Consider the following 24,903-nt stretch of genomic DNA (forward strand, 5'->3'; position numbering starts at 1 on the left):
CACGTCACCCTGTACGGGCCCTTAATAACGTTCACAACATATAATGAACGTTACGTATAACAACAAAATCTATATTTTCATAAGGTATAAGATTCAATTGGTATAACGTACATTTTATATAAAATCTAACCCCCTTATTCATAGAAAAGTTACAATACGTTTTAACTAATAAACTGTTTTGTCCCTCTCTGTCAAAGAACAAATTGTTCTTTGTTGGAGAGGGACAAAACAGTTTATTAGTTAAAACGTTTTGTAACTTCTCTATGAATAAGGGGGTAAATATATAATACTTACGAGGACTAATATCAATTCGTATAACATACATTACGTATATCGTTTAAAATATATATTATCATTTAGTATAAAGTTCATAAAACATACTAACATATTACATAATCTGTGTTTAATTACCCAACACCGTCAAACCCCCTAGCACCAAAACCTAAAGATAAGTGCGACGACGAGCAAAGCGAGGAGGAGCGTGTTAGGTGCACATGTTCGTCGAAACCAAAGCGGAGCGCAGCGAAGCGGAGCGGAGCGTCTCCCCACATAGCGCCAATAATAATGTCAAAACCCCTAGTACCAAAACCTAAAGATAGGTGCGACGACGAGCAAAGCGAGGAGGAGCGTGTTAGGTGCACATGTTCGTCGAAACCAAAGCGGAGCGCAGCGAAGCGGAGCGGAGCGTCTCCCCACATAGCGCCAATAATAATGTCGAAACCCCTAGTACCAAAACCTAAAGATAGGTGCGACGACGAGCAAAGCGAGGAGGAGCGTGTTAGGTGCACATGTTCGTCGAAACCAAAGCGGAGCGTCTCCCCACATAGCGCCAATAATAATGTCAAAACCCCTAGTACCAAAACCTAAAGATAGGTGCGACGACGAGCAAAGCGAGGAGGAGCGTGTTAGGTGCACATGTTCGTCGAAACCAAAGCGGAGCGCAGCGAAGCGGAGCGGAGCGTCTCTCCACATAGCGCCAATAATAATAATAATGTCAAAACGCCTAGTACCAAAACCTAAAGATAGGTGCGACGACGATCAAAGCGAGGAGGAGCGTGTTAGGTGCACATGTTCGTCGAAACCAAAGCGGAGCGCAGCGAAGCGGAGCGGAGCGTCTCCTCACATAGCGCCAATAATAATAATAATATCAAAAACCCTAGTACCAAAACCTAAAGATAGGTGCGACAACGAGCAAAGCGAGGAGGAGCGTGTTAGGTGCACATGTTCGTCGAAACCAAAGCGGAGCGCAGCGAAGCGGAGCGGAGCGTTCCCCCCACATAACGTCAATAATAATGAAAATACGATACGACAATCTTTACTTTTTGTGCATTATACATTATGATAATTATATCCGTTGTAGAATATATGTTATAAACGTTATATATTATGAACGTTATGCATTTTAATAGTTATATCAATTGAAATTATACTTTTTGAACGTTATTCTTTACGAAATTATGTATTTAGTAATTATGCCTTTCGTTTGTTATGCACAGTGATCGTTATACTTAATGAATTTATATCATATGGGCGTATACCTTGTGAATGTTATACCATTCGTTTTTATACTTCGTATTACTTACCCTTTAGCAAGTAAGTATTTAAATGATTTCTCTTTCTCTCTTTCTTTCAAATATATATATATGCCAGGTCGGGTATCAAACCCGCAGTCACTAACGCTGTACCCACCCTTCTATCAACTGCACCGTTCGATTGGAACCCAAGACCTCATCAGTAAACAATAATTTTACTCTTACAATAGGCATTGAAATTATAGAATATAATTGAGTATACTTATCAGTTTATTCAACATACAATTTTACAATTATTTGTCGATAGTCATAATATTACTCTACCACCATTTCACAAAGGCTGTCACCGAGGAGAAGGCATGACAAGAAACTCCGCGAGCATCTTTTCAACATGCAAACAACGTGTTTCTACACGAGCATAGGATAAAATATGTAGGTAGTAGGCGTTTCTGCCCAATAATACCTTAGCTCAGCTAAATTTCGACTATACTAGAGACAAAACATGGACTTTAAACTTGATAAGTAGGTACATGAAATTCTGCTTTATAAACACTATTTATTATTTTTACTGCCGGTTACAACAATCAGAACATCAGAATAAGATTACTTAGCTGAATAATTATCATTAACAGGACTTAAGTGAATGTTTAGGGTAGATTTACTCATATGAGAAACCGAATCTTAAGACATTTGCTGCATAATTACCAGCAGAGTATGGTGGTCAAAAAAATGTGTGAGATAACTGTATGTTGCCCTGTATAAAATTTAAGCGTTAAGCGTACCTTTTGCACTCCTATTTGTATGTACCAATCTAAATCTAAATGTCTGTTCAATATAGTATCAAATACTTACCTACCATTAGGTGGAGTTGGCTGTCCCACCGCCGACTATAAACATATAGCTAAGGAAGCGTTCAAAAATACTTAATTCTACCACTATCGCATCAACAAAGTACTTATACCTTCACTGTCTCCAGGTACTCCAACAAGCTGGTAACATCGAGCGCCTAGGCCGCTTCCTCTGGTCCCTACCCGCCTGCGAGCGTCTCCACGCACACGAGTCGGTGCTGAAGGCCAAAGCCACCGTCGCCTTCCACAGAGGCAACTTTAAAGAGCTCTATCAGCTGTTAGAGTCTCATACCTTCAGTCCACATAACCATGCTAAGCTCCAGACATTGTGGCTTAAAGGTGAGAGGTTTTTTTGGGTCTATAGCATTAGTAATAACAGTAGGGCATTCGAGATATATTAGGAAAAGCCCTGAAGGCCAAAGCCACTGTCGCCTTCCACAGAGGCAACTTCAAGGAGCTCTATAAGCTGTTAGAGTCGCATACCTTCAGTCCACATAACCATGCGAAGTTGCAGACGTTGTGGCTTAAAGGTGAGAAGTTTTTTTGGGTCTACTTATAGCATAAGTAATAACAGTAGGGTATATGAGATATATTAAGAAAGGATACGGGCTTAAATAAGCTCCCTGGGGAGCACTGATTAAGTCCTGATATTAAGATACTATGTTAAATTTAATTTATCCTACTAATTATTATAAAGACGAAAGTTTATGAGTATGTTTGTTACTTCTGAACGTCAAAACGGCTGAACCGATTTTAATGAAATTTAGTAAGTATGGAGTTAGCTGACATCCTGTATTACCATATAGGCTTTTTATCCCGGAATTCCTAAAACTTTTTAAGGCGAATCGAAGCTTGCGGAAAACAGTTGTTCATAAACCTCTTCTAACCTAACCTTCCTCCACCAGCCCACTATATGGAAGCGGAGCGTCTGCGCGGGCGGCCACTGGGCGCGGTGGGCAAGTACCGCGTGCGACGCAAGTTCCCGCTGCCCCGGACCATCTGGGACGGCGAGGAGACCAGCTACTGCTTCAAGGTTAGTTCCTGTTCCTCCACCAGCTACATGGAGGCGGGTCCAGCTATAAAGAATGTTGAACTATTCTATAGGCGGTTCACCAGGGTTTGTATGAGATCTTGATAAAAGCGTCGCTGTCATATCCTTTCGGAACGTACAGTCAGCTGCATAAGTAGCTATACACTTTTGTACCTTGTCATTCTGAAACCAACTATCAATTCATTGAAATATTGAAGGTTCATCAGTTTGACAAGGTACAGAAGTGTATAACGACCTATGCAGCTGACCGTACCTATTATAAATTGTTTGTGATCGCAGGACAGTTTTGTTGGCTACCGCATTCGATTAGACTAGACGTTGATGCGATTGTCTGAAAATTGACGATATAGAAACATTTATAAATGTAACTATAATATACCTCTATCATGTGCATCGTCATCATCATCGGAAAACAATCATCCATTTATGACTAAACGCCCAGCATCTTATAAATATGGAACGCCGCAACACCCTGCCGTACGCCTTTTACTATCAGCTGGCTAAAGTCGGGCTGGAATATCAACGCTACATTTTTTTTGTTGCTAAATTATGGTATTAGTGTTCGTTTTTTTTTGTTGTTGCAAAATTGGTAGCGTTCGTGTTTACATACCTATTTAGGTGCCTTCGTGTAAGCCATAGTTTCTCACGAGTCTCACGACTTCTGTGAAAGTACTTAAATAATCAAAACAATTGCCACTTCCCAGGAGAAGTCCCGCTCTGTGCTGCGCGACTGGTACATGCACAACCCGTACCCCTCGCCGCGCGAGAAGCGGGAGCTGCCGAGCCCTGTGCGGCCGTATCACCACCGACACAGCGGCTGTTAATGATGCTTTAGCAGCGACGCTAGTGTGTCAAAAATATGTCGGATTCATACAAGATACGACAGATTGTGAGCGACACTGCTTATGATACAAGATAGTAAGCGACGCTTATGGATTGTTAAATGCTAAATTGTGTCGATGGTGTTACGGTAGCTATACAGTGGTATAAGATAGTGACAGCTACTCTGACTGGTTAATCCATCCGACAACGCTAACGTTGCAATATTTATTCTTTGTAATTTCTGACTCTTCTTGATTCATAGCGGACTACAAGGTATAGAAAGAATCGCCCATCTTTTGTACACATGTGGGGTTTATCACCGCAGCGTCGCTCGCTTATCAAACTTGTATGGATCTGACAGATGTTTGAAAGGCGGGCAACACTGCTTATGGATTGTTAATTGCTAATGTGTCGGTCATGGTCATGGTACGTTAGCTGTAGACAACATTATCCAAAGCCTCTTGTCCAACAGGAGAAGTCCCGCTCGGTGCTTCGCGACTGGTACATGCACAACCCGTACCCCTCGCCGCGCGAGAAGCGGGAGCTGGCCGAGACCACTGGACTTACCACTGTGCAGGTATGTACCAGCAGGCCTAGCATGGGGCGCAAGACGCGTATGACAAGACGTGATAAAAAGTTTGACGACGAAAATGACGAAGAGAAACGAAAGTGACGCAAAACTTTTGTCACGTCTTGGCGTGTGTGTCTTGTGTCTTTGTGTTAGGACTGATGGTTGTTAAAAAAGGGTATAATGAAAGGGGATAAGTCAGGTCACGGGGTAGACAAATACTATTATCATTCTGTCAAGTGAAGTAAAAAATATTGAGTCGTTTTGCTCCCAAGGTTGTAGAAATTATCACTAGATTTGATATGCTTCTGTTCATCATCAGCCGGGAAATTGACAACTTCCTTACGTAATAAGAAGTATATAACCGATGGGGAAAGTTCAATGTGCGTTGCGTTATATCAGAAATTAAATTCCATTATTTACTATTTCAGGTTTCAAATTGGTTCAAAAATAGAAGACAAAGGGACAGGCAAGCTGAACATAAAGACAGGTTAGTACTCAATATATTCTATTATAGTACCTATAAGCATGGAATACCTATATATCTTATATGTTTGATGACCTATACTATATCATTGTTATATGCTATGTGTATACAAATTCATCTCACGGTGAGTACTTTGAGATAATTACGAAAAGAAGAGGACTTAGGACACTTCCTTGTGGTGATCTTCACCCATTTCCATTTTTATTTATTTATTCGACATTTTCTCGTAATTCTTAACTAAGTATGAAGAATAGGTAGGTACTTACAGAGAGGTATTAAATTTACCTTAATACCGAGCTACTCTATTTAAAAAAGCTAAAGCAAGTGTGTCGTCAACAGAACAATGCTATGTGCTGACGTTTTAAATAACATGTGTGTCATTTGATATGCTGAGTCGGATATTGTAATCAGCTGTTGAGCAATTTTTTTACTGGGTATTTGGACCGACTCTAAAGTACACTTCGGACAGAAGCATTGCATAATTTTTGATAAATTCCCTCCAATAAACTGGAGCACTTAACTTTGGAATTGCTGAATCGATATTCATGCAACGTGGCGATGATATTGGGAATTAAATTTTCGAAAAAAACCGTCGTGAAGAACGGTAGAGTCATAAGTACAGTCTACAAAAGAGATAATTATGTACTTACCTACTTCAGTAATTGTATCCCCCAGCGCAAGCAATTAGTTTAAAAGTCACGGATTGAAATTAGGTTGGTATGAATAAGTATTATTAAACTCTGTATCTTTCACCTGTTACTATTAGGATTAAAACCCTGGTGGGAGGGATTATAAATAGACTAGTCCACCAACCCGCACTAGGCCAGCGTGGTGGACTAGGACTAAAACCCTTTCTTCATTGGAAGGACACCCGTGCCCCAGTAGTGGTGACGTGATGGGTTGTGATTATGATGAGTCTCTTTTGATGACTGTAAATGTGACACTTGTAGGAATAAATACCATTTACAACAAACGAATTTAACAACCAAATCCAAGCAAAAGTATCGTACACTTTTCAGCACCAGCCATGAAAGATAAAAACAAAAAGCCGCCCTAAAATCTTAATTCCAATATACCTGTCTCGTTTCCGCTCGGACAAAGCGCATCTGTTCTGAGTCACTGGAGCAGAAGTCCCGAGTTCGGTGCCCGGCCGAGACTGAAGGAAAAAAAGGGCAAAATGCGGCATCTTTTTTTTGTTTCTTACTGGAGTGGTTCCGTCATATTTATTCTGGAAATTAATTAGTGACGAATTACTACTTGACAGTCCAGACTACTGGGCAGGGCTAGTCGACTGAAGCTAATCTGACCGGCCAATCCTTTAATAACGGTGGTAAACTCTAGTTTAGCTTTGTTTTTCACAATTTTGATAAGAAGTATGACCATTTTTTCTAAGACTGGAGACAGTTTTGGAGAAATAAGAATCGAGAGTCAGTCACTCTACTGCAATCCCTGATGAAGCAGTTGATGTGCGTTATTAATTACACCCAACCCAACTAAAAACATTAATAAATAAAACATTTGACAGAAAATCTAGGCACATTTCATTTGATTTCCAGAACTGTCAATGCAGGTATTATCATAATATTATTATGACTGTAGGCTATTATATAGGAGTTACTTTAAACTCATTTCAAGTTTTTTTTAATTGCCAAAAGTTCACGGAACCCCAAAAGTTTTTTTATACCCATCGTTTGTCTATGATTTCAGCTTTGTTTGCCCGGGGTGGGCGCGCCGACATGTTGAGTAGTGGCTCCGTAATGAATGTGACGTGTTTGCTAATTTCTGGAAGCCTGTGAATGCCTGTGATGGGAGAAAAAAATTAAAATATTTTTGGTGAAGGAAAACTTTGTGAGGAAACCTACACATCCAGATGTGTGAACCCACCAACCCGCTGTGGACCAGCGTGGTGGGAAATGGTCCATGCTTAGGAAGGCAGTTTAGGCCTGGGGATATGCACAATGGTTCCATTCGATTCAAGAGAGGCAGGGGCAGGCACTAACACCCCCGCAGAGAATAGAATAGTTAGAATAAAATAAGTTAATAAATCTGATTAGGTACATAGGAACTAAATAAATCTGATTAGTACACTCCCGGGCAATGAAAAAGTTCCACTCACAAAATGTCTACACCAATCGAACCCATTTTTTTTCAAAGATTTAATTTAAAATTGACTCAAAATATTACCGTTTTTAGTTGGTCATATCCTGATGCTCTGTTGAATGTTGCACAATGTCTACTTCAATGTTGCAGAAGACGGCATTAAGCTAGCCTTTTCCGCTTAGAAGTATTTTGGTGTTTTTCTCAGTGGAACCTTTTCATTGCCCGCCGTGAGTGTACATATATTAGTGTACCTGTCTACACACTCACTGAAGTATTCTTCTTCTTAGCGTGTCACTGACAAAAACTAGGTTGTGTAGTTGTGTCTAGAGTTTGTTATCGAGGTAGGTACAAGGATTGACCACTGACCAGCCAGTCAGATTAGCGTCAGTCGCTGAGGCCCGGGTCTCCTATTTATGCCGTAGATCGCGTCCAGCGTCACGCCGTAGGCCGCGTCACGATGCTCACTATAGAAATGTACTGATGCGGTCTCCCTCACACGCCGACGTTGGCGCGTAGACGTAGTGAGCATCGTGACGCGGCCTACGGCGTGACGCTGGACGCGACCTACGGCGCGTAATAGGAGACCCGGGCCTGACTGCACAGGATGCGCCGGACGAATTTTCAAAAGTCGTAGAGCGAAAGTTCAGGTTGACCCCCTGAGACCTCTTTCGGCTGAAACACTCTGTATAATGCAGTTGATTGAGCAATACGTCTCTCGTGGAGGCTACTTTAAAACGTAGGTACTAAACTACTATTTTACTTACTAAATTTGCATTAAACACTGCCGATAAGTCGTGCAGCAATGCTAAATAGGTAGGTACCTACATAAGTAACGTAAGGGGGTATGAAACCAACATAAAAAAACAAACACTCACACCTTGTACTAATGTACTCCCTTGTGAGGTAGGCAGAGGTGCATTGCTGCACCCACTTTTCGCCAGTGTTTTGTTAGTCCCAATGTAATAGGGGGCGGGCCTATCTATTGCCATTTTACGGGCACATCCAAGACCCGAGAACAAATATCTGTGTTTAAACAAATATCTTCTCCAGCCGGGAATCAAACCCGGGACCTTCGGCTCAGTAGTCAGAGTCAATAACCACTAAGTACGTCATTCGGAAACTTAAAACATTCCCCGCTTACAGTCACGGGTTAATAAACCGATAGTCAAAACAGAAAACAGGGTAACGAGCTAAAACTAAACTACAGCTCAATAATATCTAGACATTTCGAAATTATTAAAAGCAACTTTAATTATTCACAACGTCCAATACAAAATCGACTTTAATTCTAAAGCTGTAACATTGAGATTCACGTGTCGTTCGTCCTTATTAACAGTAAAGTATCGGGTTACATTTGGTTGAAGCCAGCCAAATGGCGTAGTTTTATGCTCTTATACTGGTTATATTTTATAACCCTCGACGGAAAAAGAGGCGTCATACGTTTAACAGGTGCGTAACCTATCGATATTTTGTTAGACGATTGATGCCGATCGATAGTGCCAACCTAAGGTCTGTTTTTTTATCTCAGATACCTAGTTACTTACTAAATTGACAGTTTCTAAACGGTTCATCAACAGTCGATTGTCCCGCGTTTTCCTACAAAAATATCGACATTATGACGAATGTGTCCGACTTCGGAATCGATGATTCACTGTATACTTATGCGATCCAGTGTAGCCACAGTTACCCTACCTAGGTTTTATAAAAATTGGTTCAGCAGTTTCAATGCACATTAAAACAAAGTAGGAGTACTCTGGGCATTGGACAACTTAATTTTTTATTATGTCCCCACAAGCGACACTTAGGGCAAAGCTAGTAGAGTTAATTAGGTAAAAATAGAATCAGCAAAAAAGATAGCGTTTGGGAAATTTGGGCAAAATGCATTTTGGGCAAATTACGAAATGGTGTAAAATTAATGTTTATGTTTTTTTATAAACAATTATTTTAAAATATTAGTAGTTATTAGCAAAAATTTGTTAATAATTAAATGTAAAATTAGTTCATGGTTCCCCACATGCACTATTAGACAGTTGGGCTAGACGCAGACAATGTAATTTGTTAATAAAGTGGGTCAGTGCAACTGGATAGTTTCATCGTCTGAATCTGTAATTTAGAGCAAACATGGGTCTTTCAGTCAGCTAACATATTCATAAAAAAATGCCACACGATCAAAAATATTAAACAACGTTTAACGGGTATTAAAGTGCACTATGGCGTACCTATTAATACGGCGTGGGTACCTATGTATAGTTGTATAGGTGCTTTGTTTGTTGGTGCTTTTAGGTATATCATAGAAGCAAACCCATCAGCTTCTACGGTGCCGAAAATTCGGGTTCCCGATACAGTAAAGTTATCGTCTGCGCGTTTCAAATACGTCGTTTGCTTCTATGGGGTATGAGATGAGTTAGTCTCACACAAAAAGAGACCTACAAACCTGCACAAACATAATCGTATAAGACCCAGTATTTCAGTTAAAAAGGTCGAACCGAGCAGTCCAAGTTGAAAGCCAGCTGGAGAGAAACAACATGGCGGCGTATCGGGTTTCACTGTTGGCAGAAGGGGCGGCTCGTCTCGTCAATCCATAGATAATGACGGCTGATGGCAACCGCGTTATAATATAACAGGATTTCAGATATTGAAGTTGGATGGATTAATTAATGCTTGGTAGGTGAAAGGTAATGAGGCAGGGGTTTTGGTTATGATTGGGAGGGAGGGCAAAATGGTCGGTACCTAATGGTGTAATTAATGACACCGATATTATATGCAAGTTTAATAATAATGAGTGAATTTTAACTTAATTATTACGTAGGTATACAGGCTAAGCCATTTTGCAATGAACAAACGTTACGCTCAACATTATATAAATACCGCGATACAGGTCCGCCTAGTGCGGAATTTGCAGATGGAACCACTGTTAACATGTTCTATGGAAATAAATGCTTTTTACTTTTACAAAGTTTCAAGGATTTCTATAAAATTTGACAAGTCTGCTCAAACCATTCTGTTATCCCCTCTAAAACGACCCTGTCCAGACCTTAAAATGCTTTGATAAGTACCTAGTTAGGTACATTTTGTACCAACATCTGCAGATATGTAGGTAGGTACTTAATATTTTTGCACGAACTCATTAATTATGATTCTTATGAAAGTGCTAGGTATACAGGGTGTCCCAAAAGTCAACGTCATCCCTTAAAGGGCTGATAGGTCAGCTCATGAGAGGCCAGAATATCACAATATGACCTTAGTAAAAACTCGATAATTTTCGAGATATTGACACTTTTATAAATTTGCTGAAAATCGACACCTTGGATCAGTTTTTTGCGTGCCGCTGGTACAAAAATCCATATTGTTAGAGTTTGTTTGGTGTTGCATCACCCTGTATAGCCCTGCTATTGATCGCAGTCAAAAAAAATATCGAGTAATGCTGTATGTTTAAAAAAAACACGGTTTTCAAAGTCATAAAAGGTAATCGTATTTTTTTATAAACAACTTTGACTCTACATACTGTAAAAAAAATATACCACGCAAACCTGGCACCTTATTTGAAAAGATTGCTCATTTAATGCAGTTTCCAAAATGGTATGAAACGTTGCTGTTGTTTCAATGAACAAAAAAGTTATTGCTATTTTAGTACAAAACGACCTCGATGTAAAATTGTTTAAAGGAAATTTATCTGACTGAATTTATTAAGGTAAGTCATGTTGGAATGAGTAAAAGTAAAATAGGTGGTGTGGCCGGGAGTGGGAAAAGAGACAACGTTGTCACAGTTAATAAAAAAAACGCATTTTGAGTATCTTTCTCGAGAAAGTGGACTATAGCAACTCCACATTCCCCATAAATGTAGCGCATGGTAACGTACATTCCTGAGTAGTGCTTATGTGTGATATAATGAAGTAAAACGCTTTTACACAACGTAACATGACTTACCCTTAATAAATTCAGTCAGATAAATTTCCTTCAAACAATTTTACATCGAGGTCGTTTTGTACTAAAATAGCAATAACTTTTTTGTTCATTGAAACAACAGCAACGTTTCATACCATTTTGGAAACTGCATTAAATGAGCAATCTTTTCAAATAAGGTGCCAGGTTTGCGTGGTATATTTTTTTTACAGTATGTAGAGTCAAAGTTGTTTATAAAAAAATACGATTACCTTTTATGACTTTGAAAACCGTGTTTTTTTTAAACATACAGCATTACTCGATATTTTTTTTGACTGCGATTAATAGCAGAGCTATACAGGGTGATGCAACACCAAACAAATTCTAACAATATGGATGTTTGCACCGGCGGCACGCAAAAAACTGATCCAAGGTGTCGATTTTCAGCAAATTTATAAAAGTGTCAATTTCTCGAAAATTATCGAGTTTTTACTAAGGTCATATTGTGATATTCTGGCCTCTCATGAGCTGACCTATCAGCCCTTTAAGGGATGACGTTGACTTTTGGGACACCCTGTATATCTCTACCTACATCCTATGCTAAGCCGGCACTTATTCGTTTAGCCACTATAATGGGGGATTCGTCCTTCTAAACACATTATGACGCGGTGTCAGGTTACCCGGCCGGCGTTGTGCGCTGTCTGTAAAGGATGGTTGTTATTATTATTATTTTTATAAAGAATAGACGAATATTTTTATTTGTTACTCTACAGATGCTGTAGGGCTGGAGGTAGTTTATAAAATAGGGGTGGTCTAGACGTTTTTTACTTCGACATTTTCAATGCATCAGCTGATTAATTTTAGTATATTGGTGTGGACGTTATTGGGTTAGGTAAATAACCGTTAAGTGCTCCATTCCGGGATATTTATGCCTACGCAGACAGTTATGTATTGCTGAATCCAGTTTTTACCAGTGCTATCCTTCGATCCGTATAAGCTGCAACCAAACCTCTCAATACTACCTAATAATAAAGAAGGATCTATCTATCCCATACGTCCTTCGCTCCACCGACGTTCTTTCAGAATTCAGTTACCAGCTTCAACTCACATACCATCCAAAACCTAACCTAAAAAATCAAAACCTAACCTCAAAACGTTTCCTCTCTTCCAGCAACGGCACCGGCGACAAGCAACTCGACTCATCCACAGACGACGACAGCGACGCGCCGCCGCCGCAGGCCGCGCCGCCCGCGCCGCTCTACCCGCTGTATGACAACCCGCTGGCTCATCTACACTACCATCACTCGTGACAGTACAGTGGCAGCTTTGAGAACTTTAAATAATGAAGGACTTACCTATGTCGGCAGAAAGGAACAATACACTAATGTTGGCGTTAAATCTATGTCTGTCTCTTTCTGTTAGCATACGGCCAAAGCAAGGCAGCAATAGTATTGTAGGCGATGTCGTGTAATGCCGACATTAGCTTAAAGTTCCTTTGTGCAACTCCGTGTTAAGATCTGAAAGCTTGTACATACCTCTATAATAGCTGGAATGTGATGGTAGATCACTCGTGATAGTACAGTGGCAGCTTTGAGAACTTTAAATAATGAAAGGACTTTTTAAAATCTGGAAGCTCGCTATGTAGCTGTTGAAAATCCCAAGTGGGAAATTTTAATGGGAACTAGGATGAAAATGCACAAAGGTGCCACGCGTGAGCGATGCCATGCTGGTCAGAAATATCCTGGATTACCTACGTCTTGAATATAGAAGTGGTGAAAAAATAAGCGACACTTGAAATTACAGGAATGTAACCGATCTGACTTTTTATCATGTACAAGATAAAGCGTTTTAAGAATACGAATAAGAAGCAGCATCTTTCTAGTAGATGTGTAGTAATGACTTCGATATTTTTAAGTAGGTATTGCTACACACATAATTATGCTTATTTGAGACGATACTTCAGATCAGCATTTTCATAGAATTAGTTTCTGTGGAAATGCAAACATGTTTTGAGGAGTACCTACTAGCTCGGATCTTAAATAAAACTCGAAATTAATAATTACTACCTAGACTACCTACTAAACTTGTCTTTGAGATATAAATCCTAATGATAATGTAAGTAAAGACGTTGATAAAATAGTCAGTGATTTGACTAAACGATGTCATTCTACTTAACTAATTATTAAAATAATGAATTACTTATACTGGAGTTTACTTACCTAGATTTTATATACTTCAATTGTGTTCAGTGGACTAATGTTTTCTCAACATTGTACATACTCAATTAAATTATTTTACCCATTCGTTATTAAAATATAAAAACGTAACCTACAGCCAATTTAGTTTGCTTTGTACGGTCCGTATGAATTAAATCATCGAATAAATATATATATTTATCAACTGGCTTGAAATAATATATAAGAGCAATCTCTTAATATAATTGTAGGTAGGTATTACGAATACGTGTCGTGTATTTTATAATAGTATAAAAACATATTGTAAAAATATTACTCTTAAGGACTTACAACGCTAAATTAAATAATTAATTTTGTTAGTTATTGTACATAAAAATATATTTAACCTAGTGATGATAAGTAAGTTAAGCTTAAATAATTTTATTAATTTACATTAATCTGGTTATTAATATCAGTTAACAATCTATAATTATTATAAATGCGAGATTCAGTAATGCCCATCATATTTATTTAACTTTTAAGATGCCTTATTCCATAGAAATCCGTGTGTTTCTACTAATATAGACATAATTTATTTTAGTTCTTTTATTATTATTGCAACACCAAATGTATTCTTTATCGAAGTATTTTACAACAATAATGTACTAAGGATTATTTAAGAAACCGTGTTTAAATAATGTGAACAAATAAATATGCACATAAATTATTGCCCAATTTGCCCAAAAGAAAATTATGCTAACCGTACAATTCTGCCAAAATATAGTAGATGTCCCTGAAGATGTCAGCTACAACACTTTTGTACCTTGTCGATGTAACAAACCGTCTAATAAAAAGAAAGAATGTAGGTAGTTACCTATTCACTTTTTGGTGGTTTGTTAGTTTGACAAGGTACAATTTTAGCGTTAAGTATAGTCAGTTATAGCTGACAACTTAAGGACTACCTACTTGTTTGAACCGAACTGTACCTAACCTGGAAACATCTGATGGTTTTGTTATAAAGTACATATTAAAATTGTTAATTTATAAACCAATTTGAATGTCTTAGCTTCTAGTGTAATAGAGCATTTTAAAATAAAAGTGTGTTTAAAAACAATGTTATTTATTGTTTATTTTTGACACACACACAACACAATGTGGTAAGAATGGTAAGTAATGCACAACTGGGAATGCAATTAAAACAGCAACGGTTAATAAACAATACTCGTTTATTCAATAATTCCAACCAAATACAATCAAACATTTTAACACTTAAATCAAATTCATTCGCTTAATTCCTGAACTTAAACCTAAATCATATGTTTATAAGATTTATATTAAATGTGATAAATGTACGTATACATTTACGTTTGGTAAGTAAGTACTTACCTAATTCATTTTGATACATACGGATCGCTCTTTGTCCAAGATTTAGAAGCAAAATTTTGTAAATGTATTATTGTATTATTCACCTACAAATACAAAAGCTTAAATTTTGTATCCCTAATATGCTCAAGAGCCGAACATTTTATCATTCACTAAGGGTACCAATTGGCGGCTGACTACATGACATTACAGCAGCATACGAAGACATGTCGCATTGTCCGCCAACTGCCACCTTTAGGACCTCTCACTGTCGTCAGTAATCCACTAAATCCTCTTCGTTTACATTCAATAAGTCGTTCAGATCGTTTTCATTCAACACGCCGCTCTTTTGAGTTATTTCCTTGGCTCGAGTCGGTGTTTTAACAGGCTCTTCGGATTCTATAACATCAGTGCTGAAATCTTGATCTGTAATAGAAAAAAAAACATTTTAGTCGTAGGTATGAATCCAAGAATCATCATCATTATAGTCATACCCCCGAATTCATCTATCTAACTGTAACCCCCTTATTCATAGAAAAGTTATAGGACGTTTTGTCCCTCTCCGTCAAAGAACTAATAGCTACAACGTCCTACTTTTCAATAAATTAGTAAGTTTATAAGTAGCTTGCAAGCGTCATCGTGACAACTGATACGTAATCAAACTAATACAAAGAGTCAAACTTCGAGGATCACGATGACGCTCTACAGAGGGCCTACCACGGGCTAAGGTGGCAATTGACAACATTTCAAATAAAATGCTCACCGATTTTATTTTATTTTCGACGAGATATCACAAATTTAGATGACCCGTATTTTTTTATTTCTTGATATTTCTATGTTTTAATATATTTTTTTAATTTCAAAGTTCAAAATATTTTTAGTATGAGTGACGTCACGTCGAGGCTTTGGATAAAAATATTATGTAGTCTGAGCCTATCTGAAACCTAGTTAAACATTGTGAGATTTGGCGTTTCGACTTTCTCCGTGTTCGGCATCATAAGGGTCACAGTGACAGTTAAATAAAGTCAATTTTTCTCTCCACCTTTAGTTTGCAAGGTGCGGGTGCCTAGGTATATAAATAGAGTGAGTCGCCCGCGCGCCTCAGTTGGTTTTTGATTTTTGAAGTGAACACTTCGGCAAAATGGCTCAATGTAGCCACGGTTCTCGTCGGCTTCGCTCCGAACGAGGAAAAATATAATATTGAATTTGCGGAGTCCTCACTGCCGGGAGCAGCGTGATGCGGACCAGGCGGCGCGGGGCGCGGCCGCCGCGACACGTGGCGTCGGGGAGCGAGGACTACCGGCTGCTGCGCACGCAGCCATTGCTGAGGATTTCGCAACGAAGGTTTGAGCTGATAAGCCGTGAGTAAAATGCTATTAATTACTGCTTTTAAAAGCTCAGCCACTGGTCATAATGCTCCGGCGCTTGGGGTTTTTATCCCACGCAGTAGGGTCCGATTCAATAGTCGTGGTGATGATTGATCACATATTCCGGTCCTACTAGTGGCGCCTGAGCTAGATACTTACATTAATGATCGCTTTAAGTAAAGCATAATGTTTATTTTATACAGGAAAAAATAATAAAAATATATTTTTCTACCCTCAATTTCTAATATTTTTAGAAAACAGTTGATAAAAACTTTGCTATTACAATAATGCACTTTATTATAGCTTATGTAAGGCTTTACAAACAGGAGCTTTCCAGGACCGTCATAGGATTTTTTACAGGAAGCACGTGGCTCCGAGTTTCAGTATGTTGGGACATTGTGGCATGTGCGGCGAGTAATGTGATCCGCCGGTACCTACCCGCTGAAGGGTAGGCAGGCCGATTCGGTGAAATTGAAGTTTCGTGTAACCTGCATCCGGCCCTGTGCTCCCGCGCTGGCCGCCGTCTCGTGCCACCTGCATCGCAGCGTACACCCGGCCCTGCGCTCCTGCCCTGGCCACCGGTTCGTGCCACCTGCATCGCAGCATACACCCGGCCCTGTGCTCCTGCGCTGGCCGCCGTCTCGTGCCACCTGCATCGCAGCGTACACCCGGTCCTGGCCCTGGCCACCGGTTTGTGCTACCTGCATCGCTGCATAGACCCAACCATGTACTCCTGCCCTGGCCGCTGTGTTGTCCCACCTGCATCGCTGCGCACACCTGGCACTCCTGTTCTGGTTGCCGGATCCAAACGCCCCCTGTCTGGGAAGAGATTTTATGCTCAGCGGAACCGCCTGCACTATTGCTAGCACGGTCATCATCATCATCAGCCATCATTAGGAGTGACTTATTTAGAAGGTATCGAGTAACGTGCGCTATTCATCAGTGATTTTGGCATATGCAGACGAACGTTTACTGCCAAGCATAGCCATACAAGGGCACACCAACGAAGACTGAGTAACCACCTGCAGTCGCCGTAGCCGCATCGGCATGGATGACGACAAATCGGGTAACGTACGTGCACCGCTTCTAAAAGTGTTATAGCACTTCAATTTGATGCCTCCGCTGAGGTAGGGTATTCTATTAAAGGAGTTTTCTTCTGAACTGCCCAAAGTGACCTGTAGACTGCTCCTGGGGATAGTTGTGCAATCAATTTTTTATTTCGATGTCTCTGCTGAAGAAACTGTCTAATGCAGCTTTTGTTCTAAACTGCCTAAAGATCATTGGACTGCTCATGGGAATGGTGACGCACGGTAAGTACAGGAGCGTTACTTTATACTGATGAGAAACGAACGAACGAGAGCTGTCGTGTAGGTAATCGGCACGTTTAATACATACAAACAGATAGCTCGCGCCGCAGTGCACTGAAAGTTCGTTTTTCGTGATATAAAGTGACCCCCCAGACACTATCTTAAGTGTCATGACACATCGGCAGATTCCAGCTTTGAGTATTTTCTTTTCTCGTCTGTGAGCAAAGTGAATCCCACCGGCGAGTGTTCATCCTAAAAGCACTGAGCTAATTCCTGATTTCGTGAAAGTCACTGTTGCTATACCATACCGCTTCACAAGTTACCGAATTTATTATGATCCTACTGTCGGGTGATCATGATCGGAGTGTCATCGCGGTTTCTGAGTGGCACCATATTAGCTGTCTTCCTTATGTCCCAGTGGATTGTGAGTGTGTATCCGAGCTCTTTGTTGAAAAATGCGTGAACCTCCTACGCAGCAGCTGTCTACTAGTTGTGTATCGAATAAATCGAGTAACGGTGCTCTTGCACGAGACGACTACCTTTTGGTAAAATTATAACTTCCACTATTCTGGGAACATGCATATACCTACTGTGTACTGTGTATCACATCACGTGTAGCCGCAGCCCTACTCAATGTACGGGGCTAGATAATAAACAATGGCAGTCGTCATTAAATTTCTATGAATTTCGAAGGTCATCATTTGGAGCACAATCCAAAGGGTGAAAGTACCTATTCATGCCTAAACGGCTTCTCTAATGAAAATGTATTTTAATTTGATTCTGGCGCAAACGTTTCATAACTATTTTTCAACACTGTATCTGCTGAAACTACTTAGACTGACTGGTTAAGATGCAGACGTGCCGTTTTCACAATTCCATTTTAGTAATCCTCAACCGTTTTATGGATCTTTCAGTTAGTTACGTAACTAGTTACCGAGTAAAAAATTACTTGTGTCATGCTCGTACTCGCATCTCATTTAGGAGCTCCTGGCCTCTAGCTGAAGGCTAGAACTGGTATATATATCTACTAAGCTAGTACAGAGTTATAACCGGGCAGCGGTGACGTGGTAGCTGCTTGATTTATTAGAGTTTGCTGAAAACTTTCTAAATAAGTAATAATTATTAGTCATAATAGTAGCTCTTCGCAGTTCTTTCAGAATGCAATACCAGGTCGCTGAAGTAGGTAACCTTCCTTAGCTGGACAACCACAACAAGCCTTTTTGTTTTAAAGAATGTCACAGTTATTCGCAGTTCCACTGTAATATCGATGTCCAAGGAATTTTTCTTGGGTATAGCTAACTACCTAAGTTTACCTATAGATAGCCGCAAGCTATCTGCTGTTGGCGAACTGTCAGTTCTGATTGATAAGTCAGGCTCGAGGTGGCTCGTCCAACTGTCCATGTTCCCGCCACCATGATTGTTGCTTCCACAGATTAGAGAGTCTATGTTGGCTGTCGTTGCATCAGGTCTGATCAGGTACAACTAACATCTTTACGTACCATCTTTATTTAATCGAGCTATTTTATTTTGTTTTATCTAGGTTGACTTAATGGTTTTAAAATCGAACCTACAACAATGTAAGTAGGTACCTACATACGTATCTTTGAAGTTGCAACAAGGCGAAGCCTTAAGGTTTTGGCCGAGACCTGCCCTTAGTGTTGACGAACATACCTAAAGGTGACCTTGTTAATGTTTTTCATATGAAGTACTGAACATTTTACTTATCCTGGTGGCATGACTGATCATTTACTTACCCAGTTAAGACATGTTAGCCGGGTTTCATTTATCAACTATTATAATTGTTATTGTTGTGTTAATCAATCTTTATTAATTGATGTCATCTACCAAGGAATGCTGCCAGAGCTCATAATATTCACACATGATGATACAGAATGATAGTAGCCCACAAAATCGGTGCAAAGGCTTATAAAATAACTTTCCTTCCTAGTAGGACTGCACAGGAACTCGTTAACCGCCGAGTTAGTTAGAATACAAAATTAGACTGTGTGTTACTTGTCAATCTAGAATATGAATATAGTGACCTGCATCATGTTTTGAAAAACTGAATACTTAGTTATCCGCCAGTGTCACAGCCTTCATCTAATCTTTTCCAGTAGCTGATGAGGCTGAGATATTTAGTAAAATTATCTTCCCTTCAAGCACCACTCCTCGTTCCAAGGACTAGATGCCGCGCCAGGTGTTGCAGGCCGTGTCGTCATACAGGGCTGACTGAGCAGGTCCTCGAGGCTCCAGGGTCGGCTGCTGCATTTCTGAGGTCAGTCCAGAATTACATACCCTAGTCAGCATGTGCTGACCTGAGCCCCAGCGGCCTGGATCGATATTCTACATTTTACAACTTTTAAATATTGTTGCAAAGTATTTCACTGGTTCCATCCATTCGGCTAGTGTATGTTAAAAATATTGCCTTGACAATAACAAGATTTTGATCAATAATTACTTATAAGTATTGCTTTCGAAGAGGCACTGTGTGTATCCATATGTATAAATACCTACCTATATGTATAGGTACATACCTTCCATAACTTTCTGACAAGTCAGGAATATTAAGGAAGTACTTAAGTCTTATGTATACTTATACCTTTCTTTTTAGTATATCTATTACCTAGAAATCTATGCATTATAAATTTATAGATTCAAATATTTATCTACTGATACACTCATCAGTAGCTTATGGGTCACAGTTGGTTTTCTCTCCACCATGCGATAATAAACACATCTCACAATGTTTAACTAGGTTTCAGATAGGCTCAGACTACATAATAGACGCATTTTTCCTGAAATAAAAATGACATATTATGTATCTAGCCTATCTGAAACCTAGTCATTTCTGCATGGTGATATTACAACTGAGGCGCGCGGGCGACTCACTCTATTTATATACCTAGGCACCCGCACCTTGCAAACTAAAGGTGGAGAGAAAAATTGACTTTATTTAACTGTCACTGTGACCCTTATGATGCCGAACACGGAGAAAGTCGAAACGCCAAATCTCACAATGTTTAACTAGGTTTCAGATAGGCTAGATACATAATATGTCATTTTTATTTCAGGAAAAATGCGTCTATTTTTGTTGCCTGCCTAACCTAAAAAAAAAAGTTGGATGACATTAACTATGCATTAACTTGACATGAACAAGGACCAATCAACTTCAACTTCAACTTTATATTGTGGCAAGGACCAATCAGGAACTTCCGTCATTGACAAGGACACATAAAAGTGACAGACATTTGAGTGATGTTTGTCATTGTCATTGTCAAAGTGACATAACATGTTTTTTTTTTTTTGTTCATGTTTTAGCTTTTTCCGGGGTTCGCGTTGGTTGGTGCTCACGTGTTCCTCAATTTTCGCGTTTCTTGGACCCCTTTCTGGGTCAATTTAACCAGTTAACTCTTGTTTTTTGTCGTAATTGTGGTGCTGGTAAGTGTTTAGTGTTGTGTTCGTCCATAAATCCCTTCTCTCTAAAAGTGTCGGTTCCATTCTAAATAATGGAGCATCATTCGGATCCTCCGATCCGGCTCCCGCCGGATCCCCCTGATGGCGAAATGCTTACACCCGATCAACCCCCGCTATCCCCCCCGATGTTCACGGAACCGTCCCAGGAGACGCGAAAGCGTCCCAGGGATGATCAACTACCGCAAACGCAAGGTAAGCGCGTTATTGTTAGTCCAGATCTGGCATCCGCTAGCATCCAGACTATCTATACCCACCCAAGCCTCGACGCCACCAAGGTGTACGACGAAACAGACGCAGGTCCATTTCTTGTTAATGTTAGTCAGGAGATCCAATCAGGAAATCCTGCTTCTGGTGCCCCCCTTAGGGCTATCAAGTTTGGTCAATTTTTATATCAAAACAAAGTAGCTGACATAACACGAGATGGTGTAAAAATGACTGGTAGAAACAGAGTCTCAGTTGAGTTTAAGACCGCAAAGGCAGCCAATGAATTTGTCCATCATCCCGCACTTGCACCAAACAAATTTAAAGCTGAAATCCCCACATACAACATAACCCGAATGGGTGTGGCCAAAAGAGTCCCGGTGGATCTATCACTAGATGACTTTGTCAACTCCCTTGATCTCCCACATGGCTGTGGGGTTGTCCTGAAAGCCCGCAGATTCAGCCGAAAGGTGGTCAACGAAGGTATAACAACACACGTCCCAACACAAAATGTAGTGATTACATTCAGGGGACAATATCTACCTGAGAAAATTTACTCCTTCCGGGCTGTAGTAGAAGTTGTGAGGTATACTTACCCCACAATTCAATGCTATGCCTGCTGTAGATTTGGACACACCCAGGCTCAATGCCGTTCAAAACCAAGGTGCTTCAAGTGTGCTCAACCACACTTGGGTGAATCGTGCAATACTTCCCAACCAACATGCCTTTACTGTTCTGGTAATCATCCCTCAACTGACAAGAATTGCCCTGAACAGTCAAGGCAAAAATCAATTAAAGTGCTTATGTCGCAGGACAGCATCTCATTTGCTGAGGCAGATGCTCGCTTACCCTCAAGCAAAAAGTCTTTTGCTGAAGTCGCTTCAACTAAACCAAATGGCCAGTCTCCCAACCGTTCCTACAAAAAAACTGTAGTCACACAACGCAGGCCTAGGTCTCCCCTTCGTCCTGGATACGACAAACTTGCCCATCAGGCTATCATCTCTTCTCCATCTTCTTCACTTCCTAATGGAAGTGCCCTGAGTGTAATCACTCCTAACGACAATTTGCTTGACCACCTCTTGTCTCTGGTTGTTAGTCTGCTGGCTAAATTCAGTGACACCCTACCGCCCAACGTTGCCCAAAAATTACAAGTTATCTCGTCTCTATGCCACAATGGCTCTGAACCCATCCCCAATGGCTGCGAACCCGATCCGGGTTCTTCAGTGGAATACTCAGAGCATTAACAGCAAGAAAAGCGAACTGCTCACATTAATTGATGACATCAAGCCCGCTGTCCTTGCCATCTCGGAGACATGGCTTGTGCCGGGTTCCCGTTTTCGGGTTTCTGGTTACTCATGTCTGCGGGATGACAGGGATGACGGGTATGCTGGGTGCGCTTTGCTAGTAAAGCGTTCCCTTACCTTTTCTTCTATCCCTATCCCTCCCCACGGGCAGGAGTTTAACGTCGTGGCTCTTAGGGCTATAGGCGTTACATTCGTGTCCGTCTACTTCCCTGATCCTCACCCTTCTCTTCTTCCTTCTTTCTACAATTTAATTTCTTCCCTCCCCCATCCCCTCCTGATCATGGGGGACTTTAACGCCCACCATTCCTCTTGGGGCTCTTATCGTACTGACTCATTCTCTGTCGCCCTCTTAGACGTGCTTGATACCTTAGATGTTTGCATTTTAAATGACGGGTCTCCAACCCGTCGAGTCCATCCTCATCAAAACCCTAAAAGTGCAGTGGATCTATCCTTCTGCTCTCCTCTTCTTTCATCATCAATATTCTGGAGGGTCCTTCCAAATACCTTTGGAAGTGATCATTTTCCCATTTCAATCACTATTCCCAACAGGTCCAGCATTCTTACCGACAGATGTGCCTTTCCAAGGTACATGGTTGGCGAGAAAGACTGGTCCATCTTCATCTCATCAGTAGAAGATAAACTTAGCCTGATCCAGCCCTGTACTAGTGACAATTTTCTCGCCAACTACGACATGTTTGAGAGAGCATTGACATCCTCAGCGAAAAACAAGAAAACTCGCAAATGCCAAAGAGTCTCACCGCCTTGGTGGGATTCCGACTGTACCACGGCCATAGACGAGCGCAATAATGCTGAGGGTGTTTATCTCTCAAACATGAGCATGGACAATTTTATTAATTATAAACACATTGCGGCTCGCACTAAAAGGCTTCTTAAAAAAAAGAAGAAACAGGGCTGGTTCAGGTTTTGTGAACGTCTCTCCCCCAGATCTCCCCCTTCCTTAGTGTGGAGATACATTCGACGTTTCCGTGGATCTCTGAACGTCGAAAACATCACATCCAATGATCCCTCTGTATGGCTCGAAGGGTTCAGCGACAAGCTGGCCCCTCCATATGTCCCACACTATGATTCTCTTCCTCCTCCCCCGTCTATTATACAATCTTCAGACAGATTGGATTCACCGTTCTCTATGGACGAACTTCAATCTGCTCTATCAGGTCTATCCGATTCAACTCCAGGCATTGATGGCATTCCATATTCGTTTCTTTCAAAATCAAGCCTCAAGGTCAAGCAGGTCTACTTGGAGCTGATAAATTACTTCCTTGAGTACGGAGTTACTCCGAGCTCATGGAGTAAACAAATAGTCGTACCTATTTTGAAATCCGGAAAGGACCCTCGTGATCCAAACTCCCGTCGACCGATCGCCCTATCCTCTTCCTTGGCTAAAATTCTCGAACACATAATAAAGTGCAGGCTCGAATGGCTAGTCGAAAACAAAGGTATCTTAGCCAAAACCCAGTTTGGGTTTCGGAAAGGCATGAGTACTTTGGACAGCCTTGCGATACTCACTACAGACATCCAAATTGCCTTTAAGAGGAAAGAATACCTGGTGGGTGTCTTTCTTGATGTAGCATCTGCTTACGACAACGTACTTCTTCCTGTGCTCAGGCAGAAAATGCGCCAGCTGAGTATTCCAGTGAAGCTTACCCGTCTTGTTTGCAGCCTACTAATGGAGAGATCCATATTTATAAAATCCCCATCATCTTCCCTAGACCACCCAAAATTTGTTTGGAAAGGCCTCCCCCAGGGATCAGTCTTGAGCCCTCTCCTGTACAGCCTCTATACATACGATCTTGAACGGTCCGTTGACTGCTTTTGCGACATTTTACAATATGCTGATGACCTTGCACTCTACCACGCTTCTTCTTCATTAGGAGAGACAAATGTCCAGCTGAACCTGGCCCTAAGATACCTCTCGGACTGGCTGACTCGACATGGCTTATCCCTCTCCACTCAAAAATGTACAGCAGTCGTATTTACCAAGAAGCGCAACGTCCCTGACGTGGACATCGTTATTGGAGAAGATTCAATTGCTGTATCAAGTGAAGTAAAATTCTTAGGCGTGATATTGGATTCCAAGTTATCGGGTACCCATCACATGAGCTATGTGGCTCGGAAGTGTGAGAGGGGTGTCAACGTCCTCAGATCACTGTCGGGTGTTTGGTGGGGTTCCCACCCTTACTCACAAAAACTGCTATATAATGCGATTGTCCGGAGCCATTTCGATTATGCTGCCTTCATTATAGACCCTTGCAATAAAGCAGCTCTGGAGAAAATTGACAAAGTGCAGTACAAGTGCCTTCGCATAGTTTCAGGTGCGATGAAATCCTCCCCTACCAATGCCCTCCAGGTTGAGTGTGTTGACCCTCCTCTCTCACTTCGGAGACAATACTTATGTGATCGGTT

At 40.7% G+C, this 24,903-nt stretch overlaps 2 protein-coding genes across 4 annotated transcripts in view; one reads left to right on the forward strand and one right to left on the reverse strand.

Moving 5' to 3' along the window:
- The window catches only part of LOC105395460 (homeobox protein SIX2), a 33,146-nt gene extending 20,094 nt beyond the window's left edge, over positions 1-13,052 (forward strand). Inside the window, exons 3-7 of the mRNA XM_038114463.2 lie at positions 2,509-2,719; positions 3,286-3,413; positions 4,726-4,830; positions 5,253-5,311; positions 12,462-13,052. Of these exons, the coding sequence (XP_037970391.1) occupies positions 2,509-2,719; positions 3,286-3,413; positions 4,726-4,830; positions 5,253-5,311; positions 12,462-12,600 (642 nt within the window). The 3' untranslated portion in view covers positions 12,601-13,052. The remainder of the gene's footprint in view (positions 1-2,508; positions 2,720-3,285; positions 3,414-4,725; positions 4,831-5,252; positions 5,312-12,461) is intronic.
- Positions 13,053-15,085: 2,033 nt separating this feature from the next.
- LOC105395455 overlaps positions 15,086-24,903 on the reverse strand; it is a 39,514-nt gene continuing 29,696 nt past the window's right edge. For all 3 annotated transcript variants that reach the window (XM_038114461.2, XM_038114462.2, XM_038114460.2), the window contains one exon: positions 15,086-15,252. In XM_038114461.2, the coding sequence (XP_037970389.2) occupies positions 15,101-15,252 (152 nt within the window). In that variant the 3' untranslated portion in view covers positions 15,086-15,100. The remainder of the gene's footprint in view (positions 15,253-24,903) is intronic.

Source organism: Plutella xylostella, chromosome 31, assembly GCF_932276165.1.
Source record: "Plutella xylostella chromosome 31, ilPluXylo3.1, whole genome shotgun sequence".
Classification (NCBI taxonomy): Eukaryota; Metazoa; Arthropoda; class Insecta; order Lepidoptera; family Plutellidae; genus Plutella; species Plutella xylostella.